Source organism: Toxorhynchites rutilus, chromosome 2 (assembly GCF_029784135.1).
Source record: "Toxorhynchites rutilus septentrionalis strain SRP chromosome 2, ASM2978413v1, whole genome shotgun sequence".
NCBI classification, from domain to species: Eukaryota; Metazoa; Arthropoda; class Insecta; order Diptera; family Culicidae; genus Toxorhynchites; species Toxorhynchites rutilus.
Window position 1 is genome coordinate 250,682,047 of NC_073745.1, and position 27,854 is coordinate 250,709,900.

Sequence of the window (27,854 nt, forward strand, 5' to 3'; positions counted from 1 at the left end):
CATAAATATTCCTGTGTTCATCTCATTATTCCACAATCTCAAACCGAACTTTTTTTTATTATTTAATCAGTTGATCTGACATTTCTGCTAATTAGCTCAGAATATCCTTTGTACTTAGCACATTCTACACTTGAAACAAAAGAAATAATCCCATATATTACCTATTATACCAGTTTTACCGGATTATGCAAAAAATACGTTCACCAATTTAGAATTGAAATTTGTTAAATAGCATTCCCCAGCCTGGAGGAAAGTTTGAAAGAAAGATGAAGGACCAGTGATAATCACTAACCACACAAAAGGGTTTGCATGTAATTATTTTTGTATAAAATTTATTTTTGTTCAAATTCTTAACAAGTGTGCATTCAATAAAAGTACGTACTGAGAGTATGTCACCTAAAAATATGTATAAAAAGACTTATCGGATAAATCACTAGCATTGATTGGAAGGTTCTCAACCTAACTAAGATATTTCATTATAGAAAAAGATTAATGCTGATGTCCAATGATCACTTCATTTGCCGGCAAACCATTTCATCGATGCACTGAATGGCTTCTTTTTGATCAAGTGCTTGTAGAATACCTGTCAAGTGCTCCAATTTCATCTCTTGCATCTGAAAGTAGAAAATATGCATTAGAAAATCAAGTTTTTCATCTAAATATGATATGTATATACCAACCTCGAAATAATTCAAAAGCATCGCCGATGGGTTTTGGGATTGCTCCCACATGGTGAAATAAGCATGAAAATCTAGCACCGATCCCACATCACGCCATATCTGATCCTGGTTCAACAGATCACACAGACGAGAGAGACATTCTTCATCGAAAAGATAACTTTCACTACACTCCAGCGTACCGCAGTAAGGAACATTTTTCATAACAGTTAGCTCTTTGACCTGTTCGGACGATGATGTGTCATTATCTTCAAGTATTCGGATAACTTCTCCGTGATTCGAAACGGGACCAATTGACAGCAGAATACTCTCCGATGAAGAACTGCTGGTCGAGAACTCATTCTCACTCTGCTCCGTATCGTCGTCATCCTCTTCCTCAGTCAAATGTTCCTTTTCTAGCAACCCTCCAGGATTAAATCGTAGAAGTTCGCGAACAATCAGCTTGTTGTTGGAGTTCGCCAAAAGTCTGGCGTTGGCTAGTTGCAACGATGTGTAGCCAGCGTTGTTTGGTGCTTCGCCCAATGTTTTATCCACATTCTCTAGAATGTAGTTTACCATGTCCAAAGAGTCCTGGTTTGGGTAAGAAAAATAACACATAAACATCTATTATGCATAGCTAAGAACCAATTACTTACACTTTCGACTGCAATATGGAGAATATTATTCCCATGTTTCACATCCCGTCCAGTGTAGGAAACTCCCCGTTCCATTAGGAGTCTAGTAATTTTCAAATTCTTACACATTACCGCAACATGCCAAACTGTGTAGCCTTCATCGTTCGTTGAATCCACCCGAAGGCCACTCCGTTTGCAGTGATCTAACAACGCGCCCAAACTCTCGAACGCATTCTCTACGACTGCTCGGTGCAGCGCGGAATTCCCCCTGTAGTCACAGCAACTGATCCTAGCTCCGGATAACACCAGGGTGTCAACCACTTCCACCAGATTGGCTGTCACGGCCAGATGAAGTGCGGTTTCATTGCGCTCATTGCTAAGATCAAGCAGCTCTCGCAGATGGTAATCCACCAGGAGCGCGACCAGTTTGCACGCGATCATTACATCCCGGCGTTCGATAGCCTTGTGGAGACAGCTGCAACGAGGAAACAATAGTTATGAGAGTTTGGGCACTAGGCTTCGATAGAAGATTTTATTATGATACTAGCTAACCCGGCAAACTTCGTCCCGCCCATTTACTTGATTAATTCTCGAGTAATGCATAAATTTGTGTTTTATTTGTATGGCAGCCACCCCTAAGAGAGGGGGGAGGGGTATCTTAACACCATAGAAACATTTATTGCATCCTAAAACCTCCACATGCCAAATTTGGTTTCATTTGCTTGATTAATTCTCGAGTAATGCAGAAATTTGTGTTTCATTTGTATGGCAGCCCCCTCTAAGAGAGGGGGAAGGAGTATCTTAACACCATAGAAACATTTATTGCATCCTAAAACCTCCACATGCCAAATTTGGTTTCATTTGCTTGATTAATTCTCGAGTAATGCAGAAATTTGTGTTTCATTTGTATGGCAGCCCCCCCTTTGAGTGGGGGAAGGACTGTCTAACCATCATAGAAACATTTATGCACCCTAAAACTTTCACATGCCAACTTTGGTTTCGTTTGATTGATTTATTTCCGAGTAATGCAAAAAATTGTGTTTCATTTGTATGGCAGCCCCCTCTAAGAGAGTGGGAAGGAGTATCTTATCACCATAGAAACATTTATTGCATCCTAAAACCTCCACATGCCAAATTTGGTTTCATTTGCTTGATAAATTCTCGAGTAATGCAGAAATTTGTGTTTCATTTGTATGGCAGCCCCCCCTTTGAGTGGGGGAAGGACTGTCTAACCATCATAGAAACATTTATTGCACCCTAAAACTTTCACATGCCAACTTTAGTTTCGTTTGCTTGGTTAATTTCCGAGTAATGCAGAAATTTGTGTTTCATTTGTATGGCAGCCCCCCCCCCTCAGAGAGGGGGGAGGGGTCTCAAAATATCACGAAAACCTTCCCCGGCCCCAAAAACCCCTACATACCAATTTTCATGTCGATCGGTTCAGTAGTTTCCGAGTCTATAAGAATCAGACAGACAGACAGACATCACTCCATTTTTATATATATAGATAGATACAAAACATAAGAAATCTTGAACAGATCGTATGACAAATTATAATGTCTTAATGTATAAGTACACAAGATTTCTGAGAAGTTCTGAAAAAAAAGAAATTTGAAGAAAATGTTGTACGTTTTCATCCATCCCTAAATCCTTCGTCTCATTATTTTTTTGTTTCTAAATGTTTCGATGGCAGCAGATGTTATGTGTAGTTCTAGTCTTTTCTCTTGCATTTAGATGTGCCTTCTTAGTTCACTCTGTGAAAAGTGATCGATAGTTTTCATCGAAACCCACCGAAATATTCGTTTCCTGATAGTTTATGATAGCCAGAATTTTCAAAAATGAATATAATTTTTATGATATGTATTTCTGACTAGAATATTATTTCTAAAAACTTCCAAAAAACGAAACGTTAACTACCCAGGTGAAAAGTTTATGAACTGTGTTTGAATATTTCAAATAGCTTTTGAGTTTCTGTTTACGAGATAACTGATGAGATATGTTCTTCGAGAATTTTGTATATGTTCAAAAGGTCGACTGAAGCATTTTGTGTGTTTGTGGAGATCTACGACGAACCAAGCCCAAGATGAACTAAGTATGAAAACCGGTTCAAATATTTATGATCCGGCGAATACAATATTGAAAACAAGGAAGACTCCAGAACATAAAAAAACAATAAAGGATGATTCGAAAGTTTATGTTGGCTAAAGATGCTACCCGGGTACACGATCTTCTTGAGGCGGTAAATGATTCTACCTCCCAAATGTTAACGATCCATGGGAAAAATTCAAAAGGAAGGTAAAAAGAGCGCACTATGAGTAGACTGAGAGACAAATATAAAATCGGAGAGTCTGATAAGTGAATATATTTCGGAAATCACAAACAAACGAAAGAAATGGTGGTTATACCTGGCGAAGTAGCCAAATTATTTTAGAAAAAGACAATGTTCTGCACTCGATAGGACCGGCAAAAAAAAATCGTACACTATGAGTTGCTGTAGTCATGTAAAAGTCCAGTCTTCAGAATGCGAGACATGCGAGAAGTTTCCTGCACTCAATTGAATCCTCACTCCTTGTATACACATGCGCTCTGGCGAATGAACACGCACCGAAACATAGATGAAATGTTTTATTGTCAACACCGTTCGCTTTAAGGGTCGAACAACGTTACTGCACCGTGTTCATACACCATGTTTATATACCTCGTTTCGAAACTGCGCTCGAATTCGATTATCTCCATTGCTTTCTCTGTTGATATATTTCTCTTCGCTCAAGCGCATACGATTGATATGGATGCAACGCTGTTGTTTTTATGTTTTGCTTTGCGATATTTCATTTCTGTGTACTGTGCCGTGTTTTAAAACTGATCTTATGTTCAATGAGTTTGGTACACTTCATTCCAAGAGATAATACGTGTTTTTCATAAATGCGCGCTGGTGAAAATTAAACTCGAGTGCAGCACAGCGTATGTTTTCTTGAATTTAATCAATGCATTTCTCGAAGAATGTCTAAAACGGAAGCACGATCGAGTGATATGGAAGCACGACAACTCTCCATTCCATGAATCTGGCCATTATTCAGGATACAATCAAAACGATAACATGCGTTCTGCTACTGCAGTATGCATCAATTATTGTTCTTAAATTATTGTTTGTTTCCCCATTTATTACGTATGACTTGGCTGAGCTTCAATTAACCAAAGTTCGAAAAGAAATGCGAAATAGACTGGGTGGGAATCTTCGATCCGAAGAACACCATGAATAATGTTTCGTATATTTTTTTTTAATTTTCGCATAATATTTTAACAAATACATATACAACGGTCCATCGAGCCTTTTTGGGAGTAGACGCTTACAAAAGTGTATCAATTCTGAATATGATATATTATTAATATTTTTGTAACAAATATTGAACTCATTTTTGGTTTGTAAAAGGTAATTTTTATTATTCTTCTTTTCAAACATGACGAAACCATAGGGGGCATATCGTACTAAAACGTCATAGTATACCAGATGTGCCAGTTTAAATTGTCTGGTTTTTTTTCGATAAAGAGAACACATAATTTTCTGGGGAATTTCAAAATATTTTTATTCGAAGTAATCCTGGTTTGATTCTACGCTTTTCGTTCATTTCTCAGGCAAATTGTTGATTATTTTCTAATATTTCTCTTGCTATGGCGAAACCCATTCACTAACCTATTTTTCGACATCTTAATATTCGGCGAAGTGCTGCTCTGCTAGTACATGCCCCATTGAAGCAAAAAAGTGATAATCTGACAGGATCAAGTCTGGAGAATACGGTGGGTGCGACATTGTTTCCAAGGGTTTTATTGTATCCTTCACGGCTTCAGTGTTGTGCGCCGTTTCATTATCATGATGTAATATCACTTTACAGTATCTTCGGACCCACTCCGGTCTTTTTTCCATCGAATTCATCCTTTGTTGTCGGTAGTGATCTGTATTCATTGTTTCAACCGGTTTTAGTAGCTCATGGTACACAATACCCTCCTGGACTCACCACACACTGAACAGCACCTTTCGACCGGAACGATTTGGTTTTGTAGTGGATGGGCAGGCTTCACTAGGTGAAAGCCATAATTTTTTGCGCTCAGGGTTCTCGAAATAATTTTATAACAGGCAAACGATGCGCTTTGATGCTTTTTACTTCAAATGAAACTCGTATTTTTAATACGCTGAACAACCAAGTATTCTTCTGTAAGCAGTTTCCTTCTGATAACTTATATCTGGGATATAAATCGAAGCAAGAAAAATATTGAGAAGTTAAAATTAAGTTTCTTAATCACCCGTTCTTAAAATTTCATTAAATCCTTCAGATGCGCTGATGCGGCTCGATAAAATCGCGTACTTTTTCTCGAATACCCTTCATTATTTTGTTCACATTGAGTTGGTCAAACTAAACAGCAATTCAATTCCACCTTCCTTTCATTTATGTATCATCCAAGTTAACGATTTCTCAATGATTCTCGATTCAGTGGAATTCGAAACAGCTGAATGGACTGAAGTCATGTTCTTTTGTCACGGTACAATCGACTGCCACTACGCTCGCCAATTCTACTCAAAATACAACTTTCGATTGTGTATTTTGCCCACTAGACTCTGATTCACTGTCAGGCTGGTCTGCTAGCTGTCTAATATGTCAACCTTCTCGCAGACGGGTGAAATCGGACAGTACTGTTTATGGATTTGTATTTAATGACCCCATCAAAAGATAGCTTCGAGACGATATCGTCTATCGTACTTATTCGATATGTTCGATCCATGCCGCCGGAACACCCTTAAGCCGCAAGATCTGTCCCTGCTACCGGCGAGTCGTCAAAGCCCATCGGTAAATGTTCTCATGCTGCTAAACTAAAGTCGTTCCACGACTTCTTCAAAATAACCATTTTCAACTTTTAAAAAAACTATTCTAGTAACATGAAGTCATTGTTATGGTAAAGCCTGTCATACCTGAATGATTTGGTCGCATAAAGTAGGACATTACTCAGCATAGAAAAAACGTGCCAAAAAGAGAAGGAAGTCATTTTGTTGGTTTTTCAATGAATTTTACGCGGAAAATATTTAAAAATGATTCGCCAGCTGTTCGGATGAATATTCGAACTTTTCGTGTGATTAACACCCATCATTTTCTGCACAGTACTGCTGCTAACCATATTTGCTATCTTGTTCCAACACTTTTCCATTTGAACTGAAGAAATGTGGCAAAGCCATCCAAAAACCAGCTCAAATGGAAAAGTGGTGGAACAAGATAGCAAAAGCAGTACTGTGTTAAAAATGATGGATGTTAATCACACGAAAAGTTCGAAAATTCATCCGAATGGCTGACGAATAATTTTCATGTATTTTTCTCTTAAAGTTAATTAAAAAACCTATAAAAAGACGAAGGATGGCACGATAATTCTATACTGAGACATGTCCTACTTTATGCGACCAAATTATAACTGAAACGATTATCACTGATTTCAGTCATTTTTTGATCAATGTTCATTTCGAACGAATTCCCCATAATAATTTGACCCAGTTTCAACAACGCATTACACCCTTCTCATCCCAACAAACACAGAGGATACAGCTAAAATTCATGTGACACTAATTTTCCTGTTTTTGGGATTAGACAACATTATTTTAAATAACTTGTTGCTTTTGTTACGACCATACATTTGCAAACACCCTCGCGTTAGATAAGCGTCTTGATTGAGTAATGCCATGCTGTTTTGGAACTTCCCAAGGCGTTATTTGTCTTCGGTATCAAATAACCACTTCTTCGCGAAAACTACTCCTTTCACTGAAATGACTATTGATTATATTTTCAAACGCAAGTAGTGCTGGCATGAAGAGCAGGTTTTGAAGTTATAGACACATAAAAACGCTGGACACATTTTTTGACGTAGGACTACGTCTTTCATTTCTATACCGGGGTGTAAAATCAAAGTTTCGAAAACGAAAGCGTTACGCCGGAGACCGAGATTTTGAGTGTTAATAGCTCCTAAACAACTGAACGAAATGGTATGATAAACACTTCATTCGAAAGATAAAATGTCTACGCGTTTTATACTTGTTACTTTCTGATCCAAAAACTTGTTTCAATAGTCTTAAATTTGCTTTCAAAATAGGCTATTGAAATCACCAATCGGTATATAAGCGAGCGCCGCTCGGAAATCCACTCAGTTCTAATTGAACAGCGATTGGAGCATGTTGTCGCTGTTGTGGTGAAGCTCTTCATTTATCATGAAAGCGCGGATGAACGGTGTCACCAAGAGCCTGTTTGTGCACCTTAGGCCAGAAGGGAATCCATCAGGAGGAGAGTGATACTACAAACGGTTCCCCGGGAAGATCTCAAAACAGCCGCTACACACACACACATACACGCACGGAATTCTTTCCGTTTGGATCGAGAAAGATCCGGAAAATAATCTGTTCCTCTAGGAATTTAAAAATACATTCATGTGAAAGAGTTTATTTGAATGTTTTCTATCCATGTAACACTGTGACCAAATATGTTTCAATCAAGTGCTATTAACAGATAGTTATCGAGTTAGCATTAACCACTGGTGGGCTTCCAGTATCGAGTAAAAAGTGGAAATATCTAATCGTTACTGAAAATAATCTGCCAGTTCCTCTGGGAATTTAAAATTACATTCATATGAAAGAGTTTATTTTAATGTTTTCTATCCATGTAACACTGTGACCAAATACATTAGGTTTTGTGATTTTTCAATCAATCGCAATCAACAGGATAGCTTCTGAAGATTATTCTTCCCCATCAGTAGGATATTTCCGTATCCAATATTGGATGCATAAAACCTTGTGCATCCAACGTAACTCTCTCGTTTTCGAAGTTCTCCAAATATTCATTCATTCAGAATAATTCAGATTCAACTTCATACAAATGATCTCTAAATCAACGATAGTCCTACGTCACCCTTGCGGTTATACCATAGATATAACCCACTTCCTGTTTTTTTTTCTTTTTTCACTATTTGTTTATTCTATGAGTAGAAATTTTCAAAATTTCAATAAATAACGATAAGAGCGTGTATAATCACAGTAGGCATTTGTTGTCAGAATCAGGGCTCAATATTTTCGAAGACGAAATATGAAAATCGACCCTTTCTCAGTCGCTTCGCTTCGGGTAGGACTACTTCGGAATTCGTCGTCAACATGACTAGTTCATCAGTCGTTCTCGTTCTTAACGCTCGTAAACTTATTTCTGGTCAATTCAATCCTAGCAAATAGTTATTCTAATTGACGAGTCGAATGAATACGAATCTGCCTCTTCATTCAATCTAACTTCAATCCACCACTACTACTCCATCCTGACATGTACCTCGTCGCTCGCGTACACAATTTTATTTTAACGTCCTTATAAAATGAAAAGAAAACTTGAGTTCAGATGCAAAAAAGTTGTTACACCATTAATGGATGGCTCCATTGTTTACCCACCGTGAACTCAAACATCGATACATACATACATGATGCTTGAGAGAGAGAAACAAATTCAGTTTGGGGAGAGGGCACTTCAATATGCCGTGAAGCCCATTCGACGGTGAAGAATGAAATGAGCGCAGAGCGTTGTAGAGAAGAGAGCAACGAAAACGCCCGAATAGCTGTTGATTCATGTTGACATAGAAACCGCTGGAAGAAGCAAAAACTCATTCCCAATTGAATACGAAGTCCGATGACTTCATATTCCCCTGACTATCCTTAGTTGAATTTGACTTTTTCGTGCCCTGGTTTGAACCAAAACATTTGTTCACATCATGGTGTCACTGGAACAAGCGCGCTGCGAATCGAATCCGCATGTTCGCATTAAAAACCCGAACTATCTGCTCATGAGTTGGCTGGACTGTTGGACCGTAAAGCGAATCAACGACTATTCGTTGGCGAAATACGATAGGATTATTATGGCTTATGGTAAGAACGTTTTCGGAGAAATTCTTGAACAAGAATAATATATCTCGTTCCATTGTCAGAGTGCCCCGGAAGAACCTTGGATTAGGAAATTCATCTATACGAGGGCAGTCCAATAAGTACTTAGCCTACAAAAAAAAACAAAAAATTTGGAAAAGTGGCGATTTATTTCTCCACATAGTCTCCTGTTAGCTCGATTCACTCGACCCAGCGATGCTCCAACTTCTTTAATCTATCTGAAAAATACGTTTTCTCGAGGTCTGCAAAGTAGGCCTCAGTGGCGGCGATGACCTCCTCATTCGACTCAAATTTCTGCCTGGCGAGTGACTTTTTCAAGTTTGGAAAAAAAAAGTCGCACGGGGTCAAATCTGGAGAATACGGTGAATGGGGCAGCAGTTCGTAGTGCAATTCGACCAATTTGGCCGTGGCGACGGCGGAATTTCCATGTTTTTCATTTTTCTAAAATCCGCGGACACGCTCACTTCCACACACGGTCAAAACAAAATTACGAGTCCGATTCGGCTGAAATTTTGAAAGTAGCCCTTTACGAGAATGTACTACACGATAAGTAATCTCTCTTGCAATACTGAAACCAACGGGCGATGAGGCTAAGTACTTATCGGACCGCCCTCCTAAGTCTCGATTCATTTAGTATCGAGAATTATAAAACCAGTTGTGTCTCGTAATTGGTTAAAAAGGGACGAATGACCTTCGGGTCAAAGTCTCTTAAAAAACAAAAACTGAACTGAACTCAAAAAAAAATATAAAAATATAAAAAAAAATTTCAACAATTTATTTAATTATTCCGTTACAGTTTTGATGAACATTTTTTCGGATACCCGCCGTCAAAGCTTGTACTCTCTGTTGGTCAACCTCAGCGGCCTTTTTTATTCCACTAGATCTTCATGTCTGTAGCATACCGAATTACTTTGAAACCCTTCTTCAATTTTCGCTTGACAATTGCCCAGTTTTTTTTCGATTGGACGCAATTGGAAGGTTACCGTGCCAAATCAAGAACTTCCTGGCAAATTTATTAGCGAAAACAAATTTAAATTTGGTGGGGACATCTTCTCTTCTCTGGCCTTAAGAATTTAAGACCTTGGAGCTATCCATCTTCACGTACGTTTCGCCATCCCTCAACATGCATCCTTCGTACTTCGTCAAAATCTTGTACAATTTACGAGCGAGTCGCCTGGCCCCCAGATTTTGCTTCAGTGTCTTGTTTGGTTATCAGCAGGTACGGAAATTACGATAACCTTCTCGTATAGGGATGGTACTTTGGTTAGCGATATGTTTTTTTTTTTGCAATGTTCGAGAGTCCCGGGTTTGCCTTAATAGTTCTCAATACCTGCAACCTTAGCTTCCGATCGTAAGTTCCACTACAACATGTCTTCTGATCCATCCGAGCAACAGTTGTACGTTTATGGAAACGTTTCAGCACATCCTACACGGACCATTTTGCCACTTTCAGCGATTCTGCGGTTTTAGTACCTTACCACACCTGATTTTTCATCTGGGTGTCCAAAATAAAATTCCTTCTTTCGGCTTCCATCCTGCACAACTTTTTGAAACAAAACGGATCAACGTTAACTTTTTACCGTCGAAAGATACAGGTTTCCCAAACAAATTGCTGTCAAAGGATTTTTGATACGCCTACTTCGATCACTGCTATAAAACGAACAGTTATTCCGGATTCTAAGGCGGCTCGCACACAATTGAGCAATGAGCAATTAGCAAGCAGCAATGTGCAATATGCAACAAGCAACATATTTTGTCGTACTTTGCAAACCGAAGCAATAAAAACTGATGTTATGCAAACAATCAAATTAATGAACGAAACTTGCCAAATTATGGGCAATAAGTTACTAGCGTCGACACGTCGTGTTGCTAGAGATATAAAGATATTTCTGATCGAAATTTGACGCTTTATTTAACATACTTAAAATTATCCAATTTAAGTCAAATATGCGCCGTTTTGTTCGCAAACTTATTGCCATTTAGAAGTCAACTTTATTATCCCCTCCTTATAAACCCCCCCCCCCTCCTTATTTGCAAAAAAGCCTCTTTTGAGGCCAACTTAGTATCACCAAGAGCGTTTTGCATGAACCGGAAGAGATGATAATCACTTGGAGCCAGGTCCGGACTATACTGTGGATGCAATAGGACATCCCATCCGAGCTCCCGTAGCTTCTGGCGGGTCATCAAAGATGTATGAGGCCAAGCGTTGTCCTGGTGGAAAACAACACCATTCATATTGATCATTTCTGGCCGCTTCTGGTCAATCGCCTGCTTCAAACGGTCAAGCTGCTCACAGAAGAGAACCGAGTTGAGGGTCTGGCCATAGTTGAGCAGCTCATAGTGGATGATTCCCTTCCAATCCCACCAAACACACAGCAAAACCTTCCTGGTCATCAATCCGGGCTTGGCGATGGTTTGGACCGGCTCACCGCGCTTCGACCGCGACTTTTTTCACTTTAGATTGTCGTACGTGATCCACTTTTCATCACCAGTCACCATCTTCTTCAATAATGGGTCGAGTTCGTTCCGTTTCAGCAGTGCATCGCAGGCGTTGATTCGGTCTAAAAGATTTTTTTGCGTCAACTCGTGTGGCACCCATACATCCAGCTTTTTTTGGAATCCTCTGCAAATGGTTCCAAACGGTTTTATAGTCTATACCCAGTTCCTGGCAAATCGAGCGAGTGCTCAAATGCCGGTCTACTTGGATGATTTCAACGATTTTTCGGTTTTCACGACGATTGGCCTACAAGTACGGGGTGTATCTCCGACAGCCACTGCACCAGAACGAAATCGATCAAACCAACGCTGTGCTGTGCGAATCGTTACAGTATCGGGTCCATAAACAACACGAATTTTTTCGGCCGCCTTCGTTGCAGTTTTACCTCGCAGTTAGTAAAAACGTAAAATATGGCTAATTTCTTGCTTGGTGGACTCCATCTTTGACGCGCTATAACTTGAGACTGAAAAGGACAATCACAACACTGTCAAAACGACACTTGTAGCACAGATTTTCGTCTTTAAATAGTCGTATAGTATGACCCGATGCGATAAGTACAACACAAGATATGTTTAAGTGTTGCCATATATTGACAATATACGACATTTCTTTTTCCCCAACCCAATATGTTGTCCTACACCGGCGACAGCGATATCGTATTGCGTCGGTGTGCGAGATAAACAAAACTGAACCATTTTCTAGCTTTGTTATTGTTATTCACATAGCTGACGCTCTTCAAACGAAAAGTTCATTATCAGACCTATCAGATCGGTGCGAACAGGATGGACAATTCAGTGTCAGTCCCAATGGACTGAAGGGGGGGAGTTCAATGCATCTACTTAATCAATTCATACGTATTATTCACATTTTTTTGTGAAACATAAGTGCTATTCCCATAAAATTAATCTCTAATCAGAAGGCGTTTCTTTCAATTTTAAACATTATTGGTGCATTGCGTGCTTGATAAATCCATGCCAAAAATAAATACCGTTGTTTTAAAAACCAACATTACCGAAGACTTGTCAAACTAGTTTTATTCCTTATCTTGCAATTAGTACTTGTTCATGACGAAAACCAGAATTTGGATTTTGAATCCAATTCTATGAAAAATTAATCCGATAAGAACCAACGATCGGAGGGCCAATGTGCTAGCAGCATTTCATAATAAGCGTGTGTGGCATAAGTCTCAAAACAAATGCTCAGAGAATCAAGCATCTAGGTAGTTAACAACAGCGTGGAATGATTTCGAGTACTCACTTTACTTTGTGCTTGTTCGATGACATCCATAGTGCCGAAATGAGTTCTCGGCATTTGTCATAATCTCTCCGAAACATTCGGATAATAGCCAATATTTTTTTCAGGATTTCCACATCCTTCGCATGCTGATTGGTGTCCAAATATCTCTCGAGAGCACGCTCAAACTGAGCTGCCCCCCCATCCAGATGAGCGCTCGAAACGGAGTCAGTTTCCAGCTTGGAAAGCTCTTGTGCCTCGCCGATCTCGCTAATAAGCTTATGTAATTCTGCGGCGTTTAATGAAACATTATTAACCAATTATCGAACGTATGATCACTCATACACCGCAAGCAATTACCTTCTGAATTACAATGCACAAAATCTTTGAAGTCGCTCGAGTTGAACGAGATATCGTTAGCGATTGTGGTTGGGATGTGGCTTTCGAGAATCTCTTGAATAATTCCCGATTTGTTAAACTCTTTGCTGATTGTGCTCGACTCGGGAATGTGTCCATGGACAGTCATCATCGGGAATGGTTGATGAAGCGGCGGTAACCGACTTGGACCGGGGGCAACCTCGTTCGGAACGACCGTCGGTATCTCGCTCGAAATGTTGCCGGAATGCACTCTCTGTCGCTTGCGGGAAGTACTGGGAAAAGCGAACGCCCCCTGTCGGGGATTGTATTTGAAAGGCACCGGTTCGCTCTGGCACTTGTCACGTGGTCGGAATAATTGCATGTGCACTTCCACCGGCTCAGTTATATCTTTGTTGCGATACGCCGGTGTTTTGAAAGCTATCGCGTACTGATGATGTACATCGGCTTCCGAGAATACACCCCACTCTTGCCACACCTCCTGATCATTATCATCCAATTCATAGAATCGGATTTTTATGTTATCTGTAATATAAAGTAAGTAAAGTTGGGAGGTGACTGTTGAAAAAATATATATGTTTAGAAATTACTTTTGCAAACTTTTTCCACAAACATGAAGATCTCTTCTCCCCCATCTACATTGCCGGTGATGGAACTTAGCCTGCAAATTTTCAATTCTCCCGTAAGAGCGCTCTCTGCAATTATATGATGTTTGTTAAAATACCAACTATTGCTTAAAATACAAAATACTCACTCATATTATTAATTGCATTTGAATAGACAGGTTCACAGAGCGCCGTCCATTGACCGGTAACTTGATCCACCTGATAAGCTTGGAAACAGAGGCACACTTGGTTCAGATTCATAGTTTTCGCCATTTCCGCAGCTTCCTTCTGCATTTGGTGTTCCTCTCGAAGTGAAAGTTCTCGGTTCAGTTCAACAATTTTCTGACCTTTAATTTTTTTGCACAGTTCTTCAACGATATTCTTCTTCGCCGTGTGGATGATTCCCATTCCTTGAAACATGGCTACATATCCTGTTTCCGCATTAACATCGATGTCGTGTGGATCATTCAGATCAACTTCGCCGCTTTTGATCACCAAATGGTGCGAGTGTGCCGCTCGTTTCGATGGATCCACCTGGAACAGGGAGCAACGTATCTTGGCCTCTCCCTGATAGCCACGTAGTTCTACCGTGGGGAAAGTCTTCTTGCTCTTTTCCGTGTGGACACCCATCAAGGAACCATGTGTGCCATGCATTTCAGATTGATAACGAAAGCGAAATTTATCCACCGGTTGTTCCAGTATCACCAGATGTGGAACAGACAGTTCGATGCATGTCTGTTCGGATGCTGAAATTCGAAAGTGAACGTCATCGAGTTCGTCCTTTTAGTATGACATCAATAAACTTACCATTTCCCTGAGCTGTATAATTGAAGGTCTGCAGTTGACCATCGTCTCCTACCACTTGAGGGCCAAAGCAGTGGTAAGTGGCGGAAATGTTTAAATTTTGCATGTTGTAAGAACTTGTATCGCTAGCCGTTGACCGCGGGGACATATTACTGGTGCTGGACGGAGAATTGCTCGAGTAGTACTTGCTCTCACTGGCTGCCGTCGACGACGTCGAAGACTCCATCGATAGCACCGAATAAGTCGGCGAAGACGAAAGATGTTGCTGGTGTTGCTGTTGCTCTGCGCAAATGGAAAAAAAAATTGAGTCACTTTTTGTATGTGATGCTGATTAATGCTGCACGATTGGAAAAAGAAGAATGATCGCAAAACTGCTTCGTTATGATTACACTATTGGGTCGTGAGCACGTACTGTGACTCTTCCGTATAAAAATTGTGTCGATGACGGAAATTTTGCTATGGCTTTAGCGTTCTACCTTTAGCGGGGTTATTCCAGACGTCTTGGAAAAGCTATGCTTGTGATATAACGATTTGGAAATTTCAACGGAGGTCGAAAACCAGAGTCACTCATGAATGCGAATAACAGGTGGTCAAGAATAATGTATGTGCAAAAAATTTAATCATCATTTAACACCACATGATATCATGTGCTAATTATGCGCTACTGGTCAGTACACTAAATTCCCATAATGTTATCAACTTGACATTAATTCACTAGTGTCCATTCACCTACACGATGAAGATATGCCGATGTCAGGGTAGTTCCGTGAACGATCATCTCTTTCTCTGTTATCAAATCATGCGAATATCGAAAAGGTTAAATCTGAATCCCAGAGGATCAATTCAAAAAACCAGCGACAACAGGGAATATGTCCACGATGGTTCGTGGCCCACTTCTCAATGGGCTACAATGAATGGGTTGTCACAATCGATTACAGCAGTCTCAATGACTTCAAATAACCGAATGTATTACGCTCTGATATCGCAGCGCTTATCAGTATCTGCATCTGTTCGCGCCATGTGATAGCGATAGGAGCATGCTACTTCCGCTTGTAAAGGGGTTTTGAAAAATTCCTAGAATCGATAATCAAAGCAATCTTAGCAAGAAGAGTATCGAATCTGCAGGGAGGAGAAATTGTAGTGTATATAACTGTTTTCACTGATATCAAAGAATTTATTTAATGCACATTTAGAGTCGGCATTGTATGCATGACTATTACCACGAAATCCGGTTTATAAATAGCAATCGAGAAATTGAACCTTGAGTACTAAGAATAACTTGAACCGACGCGAATCGCACCGGAGTATATGACAAAGAAAAGCATCAATCAGGACAGTGTCCTCCTGAGTAAGACTAACATTTACTTTGGAAGAAAAAAGTTCCTCGCAATATTAGTGAACGTTGATCATCAAACCGATGAACCAAGACAGCAGAAATGGCGATTATATTAATTCAAAATAGTTTAACGTACAGAAAGTACAAACAAATGGTACTTTTCCCATAGACATATTCTTCCATAATACGATCCTGTCATGAAAACATAATTATTCACCCGATATCACATCCCATGATAACCTGCTTGATTTTGGAACAATTCCTTTTTTGCAACACGATTTTTTGTTGAAAAACAAGCCATGTACTCTGACACCTGTCAAATTTGAGTGATTTAATGCAGAGTCTTTCAGGTTAAACGCTCACGCAAAAGAATCGAATAGTTCCTCATAAAAAAATTTTTCGCTCCGTAAACGGTAACACTGCATTCCCCACTTCGGGACGATAATATCCGGCTACTCGTTCAGTCTGATCGGATGGTTTTTAGTGTCAAGATGTACAATTTACGAGAACGTGTGTTTTTAGTGAAATCATATTACTCGAGCAACCGAAGCCTTAATGAAACTTTGTCCTCTTATGGTAAGGATTTCAACTTTTCTCTTTGTCGATTACTTCCTCTCGGGGTACGTGAAGGACCGTTGCTGTGTTAATAAGCCACAAAATTTGGAGGAACTTAAAGTAGAAATAACTCGGATTTTCAACAGCATCGAAGTCGTAATGTTAGAGTTGTGCATGAAGAATTTTGTTCACCGTTTAAAACGCGTTATTGAAAAAAGGGGTGGTCACATCGGTCAATGTCCTAAATTAAGCTTTATTCTAGTTTTTAAAAAATTAAAATCGTTTCACTTTTGTAGAAGTTATTAAAATTAGTTACGTGATCGTTCAATCAGAAAGATCCTGTAGAATGATTGATTTAAGGATTATTGATCGATAACCTTGTTAACCACTTAACATTTTTTGTTATCCCATTTATTTATTTATCAGGCGTTACAGCTAAAATGCTATATATTTTTATATAGCATTTTAGCTGTAACGGAGCCGTGTACATGCACATTTATTTACGTTTCTATAAATTATAAATTACACAGTAGTTAGTAGTAGCCATTTAGGCATTAAATTTTCTGTTCCATTATATTATGGTAAATTACACAGTAGTAGCCATTTAGGCGTAAGGGTATTCTTTCTGTTCTTCCATTGTTCAGCAGACCGGACAGCGGAGAAAGTTGATATTGATCATTGTTGCGTTATTTATAGAACAGCAGCCCGATGTTTCTTGCAGAGCAGAGCAGTTGTATGGATGAATTGATCTTTGTTCCACCGTGGATCGATTTCCATCGCTGATGATGGTTGCGTGGACGTAGTTATTCTATAACAACACAAAGATGGTCAATTGAGGGCCCTGAGTTTGAACTCACGATCGATCGCTTGGTAAGCGAACGCGTAACCAAGTGGCTACGAAGACCCCCTAACCGCTTAACATTGTTAAACATTATTTAAACAAAAATAGCAATTGAGTCACAAAACACAAACATTTTAGGTTTTAATGTGCAAACAGCTAAACATGGCTAATTTGATGCGTGATAGACCGAAAATCGACATAACCATATATAAAATGAATGAAGTTTTGTTCAATAATCGAACGAAAAAAAGCTGATAAAGAATGATCTTTTGCTTGTGTTACAACAAAGTCGATACTTAAATTCCTGGACTGCATGTAAAATAGAGACCCCGGTTATTTCGTTGAAGACATAGTTCCTAAGGCTGAGTCCGTCTCAAATACATTGCTACTGACGAGGTTTATGAGTATGACACATTCCAGATACTAAATTAAGGTAAGCAATTGCCCAATAAGCCAATACCACTAGTATGAACATGTTCCAGAAAGCCAAAATGTTACCGAAGTGTATTTTGTGTATGGTTGGTGTCACACCTATCAAGAAAATGTTTGCCTCACACTTGTCATCCGCAGTCTCACAACTGCTAGTGAGAAGTCATTGGCCTTTCCTACTGCTGGAATCAGCGGTAGCAAAGTAGATACATCAACAGAAAAAAAGGGTAAAACCTCTTTAATTCAAGACACATCATCATCATCACCAAAACATTCCCGACGATAAAACGTTTAAGTACAAAGTCTCAATAAAACAAACCAAGAAGAAGAAGAGAAAGCAAAAAAGAAATAATGAGGAATTGAGAAATTGTGAAAAATAAAAAGAAAACTCATCAGAACCCAACGAAATTCGAATCTAGCCCATTAACGCCAATGACCACACTAAAGGTTCTGTTCAGAACCATCAACATTCTGAAAAAAAAAACAGTTCATTTTTCAGAGCAACAACGCGCCTCCACTTCCCGTTAGATGTTTGTAGAGTGAATAACGTTTGGTGACGAGCATCGAGCGAAAATAAATTGTCTTTTCAGGACAGGTGAAGAAGGAGTTTTGAATAGAGTTCTTCCACAATGCTTCAGGCGAATGAACTGAAAAAGTTTAAATCCTATTAAAAATAAAAATGAAATGGAATGGGGCAACAAATACATTAGGAATCGTAGGAATTCAAAGATATCAATTGAAAGCTGACTGATGAAGTTAATTTGATTCTCTATTGACTTGGCTAGTAAATTACAGTTAGTTACTACTAATTCGACATCTAGCCAATTGGACAGACCTGTAATGCGACACGAATGATTGGACTTTTTCGCCTCTAGCTGAATATTGTTGTAAACATGAGTTTAGGACTCAAATTATGACCCTAGATTGAAAGTCGTCACCAGACGTTGACACTGCACCACTGTCATAGCGAATGTCCAATGCAACACTGAGTGGTGCCTCGGTATCTCGATTTGAAGTTAATATACTGTAGTATATAAAACAGGAAGAAATTAACATTTTATTTCTTCCTCATATTTTTGTTCAATACAACTACACACCAAGACAAAAATATGTACGTAGAATATTTAAAAAAATGAATGTTCAAGTGCGTTGTTTTTTCACGAAGTTACAGTATTTCAAAAATGACTTAAAAATTTCGGAAATTTGTTGGATTTGTTGTTCCTCTAACTTTTTGTCGAGTATAATATTACTTTGACCTTCAGTGTCATCTTCAGATTAGCACGCCTGAAGGAAGAAGTAAAATGTTAAAATTTGAATGAAAATTGTGACTTATTATAATTTGGTTACTCAAAACATGTTGAAAACAATATATGTTAGTTGGAAAAATATGTAAGGAGAAAATCTTTTTCATTATGTATTAACCCATTATAGGGCCGTGGAAACTAGGCAACAAATAAACTCTAACTTCAGTGAACATAATCCTTACATGGAGAATAACATATGCGGTCGTTTATCTACTCTCAGCCACCACAACAAGGAATCATACTAAATACTTTATTGAATGATGTAATAGTTTACATTTTTTCTAAACGAATTTTAATGTCTAGTGAACTTTTTCACGAATGTATACGGAGTTTCTATGATTAATAGGTAACGGTATTCACTATGAACAAAATATTATTAGCGTGGAAAAATAAGAGGATTTCTTTCGAGGGAAATTAATTCCGACCGCAAAGGGTTAAAAAAGTTGAAAAAATTGGTGGCAATATAGTTGCCACGGCCCGTTACCCCAACAAACACTGCCTTGTAAATTCACTTTATTGCGCATTTGGTTATGCAAAAAAAAATATTTCTAGTGCAGTGATATCGATTATTTCAGCGATTTACAATATCTCTAGTGCAGCGAAAAAAAAGTTTTTTTAATATAGAGTTTCAAAGAAAAAAATTAAAATGCACCATATATTTTATTGAAAAACTGCTTACACAGTAGATCCTAAATAGTACGCCTACGGTGAAAAACGTATCAATTTGTTGCATTTTCAACGAATTTAAACAGATTTTTTGCTGGCGCTCTAAAATCGAGGTTTCGTTACATAAAAATGACTCTCAAATCAATATCATACATTTTTAACAGCCCAAAAAAATGGAGTAATACCAGACACCTTTAGTTTTTGTTTAAGTAAAATAAATAATATTCCAAGTGCAGCGAAGAAAAAAATGGGTGGCAATAAAGTTGCCACGGCCTTATAAAGGGTTAAAGTTCATAGTAGGATACTATATAAAATTAATCATTTATATTCCTGCTGGATTTCCAGAAATTCAAATCGATCACTTTTCCAGGTAGGCGCTCATCTCCCCTAAAACGTTCCGCGCTTCGCTTTCGTTCAGTTCACCGAAATGCTTCGCTTCGCACCACCTTCACTATGGTCTCAGGCTATCATAGAGCAATTCCAAGTGAAATCGACAAATGACAAAACATGAGCATTTTTTTTTCGAATGAAAGTTTGTATTCCGTTTGGTTTGGAGGAAATATGAGTTTTCCACAGTATTTGGGATTTTTTTGACTCAAGTGTAACTTTTGAAAAGAGCGTATCGATTTTAGTAAGAGCAATCTTTGATAATTTATATCTCAAAAACTATGAGTCGTAGCGAAATAGTGTCATCGAAAGAGTTATAGAGTATTGATGTTAAAACGTGAAAAAATATACACTGAGAAAAAAAATAGTACTCTTTTTTTTATTTACAAAAAAACTTTAATTTGCAATATCTAAAATACATATTTTTATTTTTATTTTTTTCATATAAAATAGAAGTCATGTAGAAAATTTAAAATATTAGTCCAAGATGGTAAAACTTTTTTTGACGAACTTTGTGGAACATCGAATTTTTATGAATTTTCGAAACTTCGAATTTTTGTATGTTAACAATCATTTTTAGCCACAAACTATGAATCCTGATGTGATTCAAAACACAAAAAAACTCATTATCTATCTCCTTCTAAATGCAGCCATTCTCGGGTTATTGAAAAAAACATTTCTAATTTATTGTCTTTTTCAATTATTTTTTTTCAATTTGAAGACATGTGGGTTAATACAAAACGTAGCGATAATATTTTTCAACGTAACTCCTAAACACATAGTTTTACCATAATGATATATTTGGAAAAGTTGTTGAAAATTATAAGCAAATTCATCAAATTTCATGAATATGGCGGTATAACACGACAAACATATTAAAAGAGCCTATTCACTATAAAAATTACAAACTATTTTCTTTTGCTACAATAAATATATTTGAGAGCGGGGACCGACTCTGATATCGTGCAAATACTCTTGATACGGACTGAATGGAAAGCGCAGCAAAAATAATCCGGGGCTCAACGTGTTAATGCACCCTGTAAAATACGCAATTCGTAGCTACCTGAATTCAAAAGCGAGAATGACGTCATGTAACGTATTCTTATTTTATTTGAGGGGCTCAAAAGGAAATATATTACGCAAAGTTTCATCGAACTCAAATTCATAATGTAGCTTATATTATCACGGCCTAGTTAGACCTTCTCAATGATCTGACTATTATGAAATATTCGGAAGAGGAACTGAAAGACTTCTTCTCACACACCTTTTGGGGATCAAGGCTGATTACCACTCGTGGTCGCGTTTTATACAACGTTATCACTGACTCTGGCTATGACATTGCATCATGCGGTGAACCGACACACTGGCCAGAGGACCTCGCACGACTTCCGGACCTGCTAGATTTCGCTGTCACAAAAAATATTAATAGTAAACGAATTCGATCGAAGCTTCTTCTGGACTTATCTGATCACTCACCAATACTCCTGGAATACATCATAGAAAAGGAAGTGAAGTAGACGTCATCTAATCTCACTAACTTTTCAACGAATTGGACAAAATATTAGGCTGTCAAAAAAGTCCTGCGGTTTTTTTTGAATTTTCATTTATTCATAAAATTAGTTACAATCTTCTGTTTTAAGTCAAATATGCGCCGTTTTGTTCGATGACTTGTTCCCAACGAGATGCCAACTTCATAATACCCCTGTTATAGAAGCTCGCTTCCTTATTGGCAAAAAACTCGGATAGCCAAATTTCACAGGCCTCTTTTGTGGCTAACTTCTGACTACCTAGCTCGTTCGCCAAGGATAAAAACAGGTGGTAGTCACTTGGTACAAGGTCCGGACTATACGGTGGATGCAAAAGAACCTCCCATCCGAGCTCCCGGAGCTTCTGGCGCGTCACCAAAGAAGTGTGTGGCCTGGCGTTGTCCTGATGGAAGACAATGCGGCCTCTGTTTATCAAAGATGGCCTCTTCTTCATGAGTGCTACCTTCAAGCGGTCCAGTTGTTGGCAGTACAGGTCCGAATTGAGCGTTTGGCCATAGGGAAGCAGCTCATAATAGATTATTCCTTGACAATCCTACCAAACACACAGCAGAACCTTCCTGGCCGTTAATGAGGGCTTGGCCACCGTCTGAGCCGCTTCAGCGGGCTTCGACCACGACCGTTTGCGCTTCACGTTGTCGTAAGTGACCCACTTTTCATCGCCAGTCACCATCCGCTTCAGAAACAGGTCGATTTTGTTGCGATTCACATGCGTCGATACGGTCAAAGATGTTTTTTTGCGTCAACGTGTGTGGCACCCATACATCGAGCTTCTTTGTGAATCCAAGCTTCTTCAAATGGTTAATGACGGTTTGATGACTTATCCCCAGCTCGGCTGCTACTATGCCGGTCTTTCTCGGCTAATTCAGCGATTTTGTCGCAATTTTCGACGACAGACCTTCCGGAGCGTGGCGCATCTTCGACGACCTCTACACCAGAACGAAAACGTTGAAACCATCGTTGTGCGGTGGAAATGGAAACTGTATCGGGTCCATAAACTGCACAAATTTTATTGGCAGCTTGAGATGCATTTTTGCCTTTGTCATAGTAGTACTGTAAAATATGTCGGATTTTCTCTTTATTTTGCTCCATATTTGCGACACTTAACCAAACAAAACACTGTCAAGGACTACATTATAGCGCGCAAAAATACCTTTCCAACAAGCTATAGTATGACTCGATACAATGAATACAACTAGAACTACGCGCTTACAACGACACCTCGCGGAAATACCGCAGGACTTTTTTGACAGCCTAATATAAGACATATATCTCCTCTAACATTCTCGATCTACCTCTGGATAACGAACATCATATCGAGGAAGCAGTTAACCAGCTCAGTGTACTCATGAAGAATGCTGCGAAGATAGCTACCCCACCTATGAAGCCTCAGAAACACAAAAAAATTATTACTGCCTCCCACATAAAAGCAGCAGTTGCAGAAAAGCGACGACTAAAACGTATCTGGCAAAACAAACGATCGCCAGAATCTAAAAACCAATTCAATATGGCACAACGTAAATTAAGAAAGCTATTACAAGACGAGAAATATGAAAAATTCGGGTATGTTGATTGCTTCTGATGCTGTGCCAGGATGCTTGCAATCTCCGAATAATTCGTTAAAAATTCGTTAAAATCAACACTGTTAATATCTCATAGTCAGCTCTTTCATTTCCAGCCATTCCAATGTGACTAGGAATGTAATACTTGTTCCATTACTTTCGATATGTTTCTGAAGGCTTGCGATCTCGTTTCTCCAATCTGTTCTGAACTGGAATCCAAGTCAATGTTTCCTTCACAGCAAGACTTTCAGCATGGTAGACACGGTATTGATCATGGAGTTATTTGCGTATGACCAAGTTCTCACTGACCACGCTGAAGCCGACTCTGCCAGTTTGTTTGAATCCAACGGTATAAATGGCACAATGCAAACTATTTTTAGAATTCTTCATCCTCTAAAAATGCGTCCTCTAAAAATGAATTTCTTTAGAAGACGCTCCATTCCGAACGAATGGCATAAGCTACATTTCGGTTAACATGATATCTCTATCCCAGGAGGCCGTGGGGGGGGTGTGTGGTTCTGGATGAATAAATATATCTACTGGCGGAAATACAACTGAACTACTTGTTTACTACTACTATTACTTGTTTAAGTAGCAATTAGATTTACTCGTCGGACCATGCGCTGCTTTCCTTGCCGCAAAAATAGCGGATCTTTTTTCTGGGAGACATTTTAAATTTAGTATGCCGATTTCGGCTTGTATACTAATGATAGGGCTCGTGTGAAATGCCAATGTTTTGAACAACGTCTAATCTATGCAGTTTTGGCACTGACGAAAAAATCGTATAGATTGAACTCTTTGTTGGCAAGCCACTCTAATTTCTTCCACGTGATCTCGAAATGATCATTGGCTAAAAGTTACGCCAACATATTTTTGCTTGTTCATGAGGGTTATAGTGTGAGTGTCTTCATATTCCGCCATTTTCTGATGCAGCTGTTTCTAAACAAAACTGTGATATTGCTTGAATTTCCTGACATTTGCTTATTTTAAAGGTTTACCCAGGTAGCCGACACCCTGTCGCATTTACATGGCCTACAATATACGCGGCGAATTTATGACCTTGGATTGAAATAGTCGTACATCTTTTTGAATGCAAAAAAAAAACAAATAAATAATGAACCATTAACACTGAACATCGAATCGTTAAAACTCATAGATTTATTCCAATCTATTCAGAGTGAATCCGAGCTGGACGGATTCCAATTCATCCAACCCACAGTTATACCACATTTGCTAGACAACATGCCCTTCCCAATGGTTTCAGGCGATAATTTAAATTCGACTTGGGGAATAATATGTTTCTCAGAAAACAACAGAAGCACTGTTTCACTCAAATATTAATCGATGACAAGATTTATAACTTCCTTCTTGTTTCCATGCTGGTCCAGAAGACTAGGTCATTGCGATATGTTTCAAAACTTGTCACTAATTTTGAAACTTTCATCGATTTGTTCGGTTTGTTGCTTGCAGCAACACATTCATAAAAAGGCAAGAATAATACGGTACAATGAAATAGGTTTCCAGTGTCGAATGGCTAAAAAAACGAGTCATGATGAATCTTCCAAATCATATTTCTAGATTTTTTTTCAATTGTGCATTTATGTTTTTATATATTTTTGGGCTCGCTCATCCAAAATATAAATTAAAAGCGTATCATTTAACAATAAAATCTTATTTTTTTTATCTTCGCTTATTTTTCGTCGGCCTATTTCCGCCACTTTAGTGCCAATCACCGACATCAGTGAGGCGACTCCACCTGTTCCTACCTATCAGGCTCAACAACTCATGAGCCGGGCCAACTTCTTTTACTTCCCTTCCGAAGGAAGACGTAACCAGAGATTTTTCGCCTCAGAAAATCCTAAACGACGCCAGCTGGGATTGAACCCAGGCCGATCGGATTGTGAGGCTGTTACGCTAACCACACAACCACTGGCGCCGTCAATAAAATCTTAATACTAATACTAATCAAACTGCTAATACGTAGTTACGAACAGTTTCTCAAGTTTCTCATGAGCATTTGTGCCAATGAAAAAGAAGACTCTATGATATGGTTATGATTCAGCACGCTCTCAGAATAAGAGTGTTTATACTCTTTTATACTACACTCGATTCGAACCGTTCGTTCTGAGAGTCGCGTATTATTTTGTACTTCTGATGCGATTTGCATTAAATGGTCCTCCAATTTACTCCAAATAATATATAAATCGGCTAGAAAAAACGGCTTAACGTAGCAATATGAATCGTTCACAGATGTTTAGGGAATACACTAGGCTAGAAATTTGCCTGCAAACGTTAGAACTTACTACAATATTTGCAGAATTACAGTTAATTTTGTAAAGCACTATAAAAATCCTGTTTTGGGCACTTTTTTGAAACCGAAAATCTAAATTTTTCTTCGATGACTTCAAAATGCGTAAAACGTCGAGATCTGGTGTTATCTCAAAAATCGAAATAGACTTTTTGGGACCAGATCTCGACGTTTCATGCATTTTTAAGTCATTTGGCATCGAAAAAAAATTTCGATTTTCCAAATTTTCGAAGATTTTCGAGGATGAAAAAATCAAAACTTTGAGCGCTTTGAGGTACCCCTAAATCATGTGCGATTGAGCTGAAACTTTGCACAGATCATTTTTTTGGGCCAATAAACAAAATGTAAATGGTCGGTTTTGGAAATTCGATGATGAAATTTTTTCCATACATCCATTGCCACCCTAGCCTACATACACCAAGATAAAAATATATATGTAAAATATTCTAATACCTGAATGTTGTAGGTTCAAAATGATGCACATCCCATCGATATGCGTTGATTTCTCACAAAGTTACAGCACGTCAAAAATCACTTTGAATTTCCGACTTCACACTCTGTTGCTCTAATTTTTTTGTCGAGTGTATAAAAGTTTTTAACAATAATTTAAATTAGTAAGATTTATTAACGATATGTTGAAAATGCTATATTTTCTAAATTATTTATTAATTTTACAATAACTTTGCTGTAAATCATATTCCAGTCAGACATCTAAATTTCGAATTGCGATTTATTGAAAACTAGTTATTAGACACCAGTAGTAAGTCATGTCCACAGTTTTATCCCGACGAAAAAATACGTAAAGATATCGACGGATAGACACCAAACTACCCCGAGCAAATTTTGTGATAGCATGTATTCTACACTGTAAAGAAACGCTCCACTCTTCTTGTCGTCTTCCAAACTTTCGGTCAAAATAAAAAAATTAGTGGGTTATATCTATGATATAACCGCAAGGTTGACGTGGAACTACCTTAGCTTAGCAATCATTCGTTTGTATTGATTAAATTCTTGATTGAATGAAACAGTTTCCAAATTCAATTGAGTTCAATATATTTGCTCTGTGAGTGAAAAAAATGAACAAATGCCGTGTAAAGTCAATTCATTTATTGTGATTGATTGTTCTTCGTTACAAGTAAACCGGACCTTTTACGTTTAGTATGATGACTAGAACAAAATATATGTACGGAAGAATTATCAAACGTTTGATGAACCAGCCTAAGGCTGAAAATCTTTCCAATAAAGACAAAAAAAAAATTATCAAACGATTATTTTATTTTACATTTCCCTCTGAAGTTTACATCCCAAAAGTGTACATACTTCTCGAATCTCGAATTTTCTTGAAACTGGGAAGTTCATTCGCTTCTAGTGTCTGCACGATTTTCCCAGGTTCCTAAGTTTAGAAGATCATGTTAGGACAGACATATTCCACTCTGCACAAAGGCAAGCGAGGACAAAAGAACTCGCAGTTTGCATTTATTTGCAGAGCCGATTTCCCCAGAAACCTCGGTTTTGAAGTCTGTGTTAGGGAAACACATTTCAATCGGAACAAAAATACCCCCGATTTGTATGAATTCGCAATGCCGATTTCCCCACGCTCCATGGATTTGAAGTCTGTGTTAGGGAAACACATTCCAGTCGGAACAAAAATACCCCCGACTTGCATGAATTTGAAATACCGATTTCTCCAGGCACCTTGGTTTAGAAATCTCTATTAGGGAACACATTTCGGTGGGAACAAAAGCTCCCCCTACTTTCGTGTGTTCTTCTTCTTTTTGGCTTTAAGAGGGTTTAAACTTTTCAGTTCATTCGCCTCTAGGCTCTTTCGTGTGTTTGCAATGCCGATTTCGCTGCTTGGTTTTAAAGTCTGTGTTAGGGAACATTTTTCGATGAGAACAAAAGTCCCCCTACTTTCATGTATTTGCAATGCCGATTTCCCCAAGGCTGCTTGGTTTTGATGGCTGTGTTAGGGAAACCGTAAATCGGGCCAATCAAAACGATGCAGTTAGGGCGTTTAGATAACGCCTAATATTTTACAGTTATTCAATTGTTTATCTAATGAAAAACAACATTTTGTTAGTTGCGATAGATGCGTAGAAATATTCCCTATCAAGTGATGCAAACATCTCTCCTATCCAGTACGAAATGTTCGAGCTATAAGCATTCGAAATCTTT

At 38.5% G+C, this 27,854-nt stretch overlaps 1 protein-coding gene across 3 annotated transcripts in view; it reads right to left on the reverse strand.

Moving 5' to 3' along the window:
• Positions 1 to 334: 334 nt before the first annotated feature.
• Positions 335 to 27,854, reverse strand: part of LOC129768125 (nuclear factor NF-kappa-B p110 subunit) — a 52,196-nt gene continuing 24,676 nt past the window's right edge. For all 3 annotated transcript variants that reach the window (XM_055769561.1, XM_055769563.1, XM_055769562.1), the window contains exons 2-9: positions 14,751 to 15,029; positions 14,093 to 14,689; positions 13,929 to 14,033; positions 13,324 to 13,863; positions 12,988 to 13,252; positions 1,313 to 1,766; positions 681 to 1,247; positions 335 to 614 (exon numbers count right to left, since the gene is read on the reverse strand). In XM_055769561.1, the coding sequence (XP_055625536.1) occupies positions 510 to 614; positions 681 to 1,247; positions 1,313 to 1,766; positions 12,988 to 13,252; positions 13,324 to 13,863; positions 13,929 to 14,033; positions 14,093 to 14,689; positions 14,751 to 15,029 (2,912 nt within the window). In that variant the 3' untranslated portion in view covers positions 335 to 509. The remainder of the gene's footprint in view (positions 615 to 680; positions 1,248 to 1,312; positions 1,767 to 12,987; positions 13,253 to 13,323; positions 13,864 to 13,928; positions 14,034 to 14,092; positions 14,690 to 14,750; positions 15,030 to 27,854) is intronic.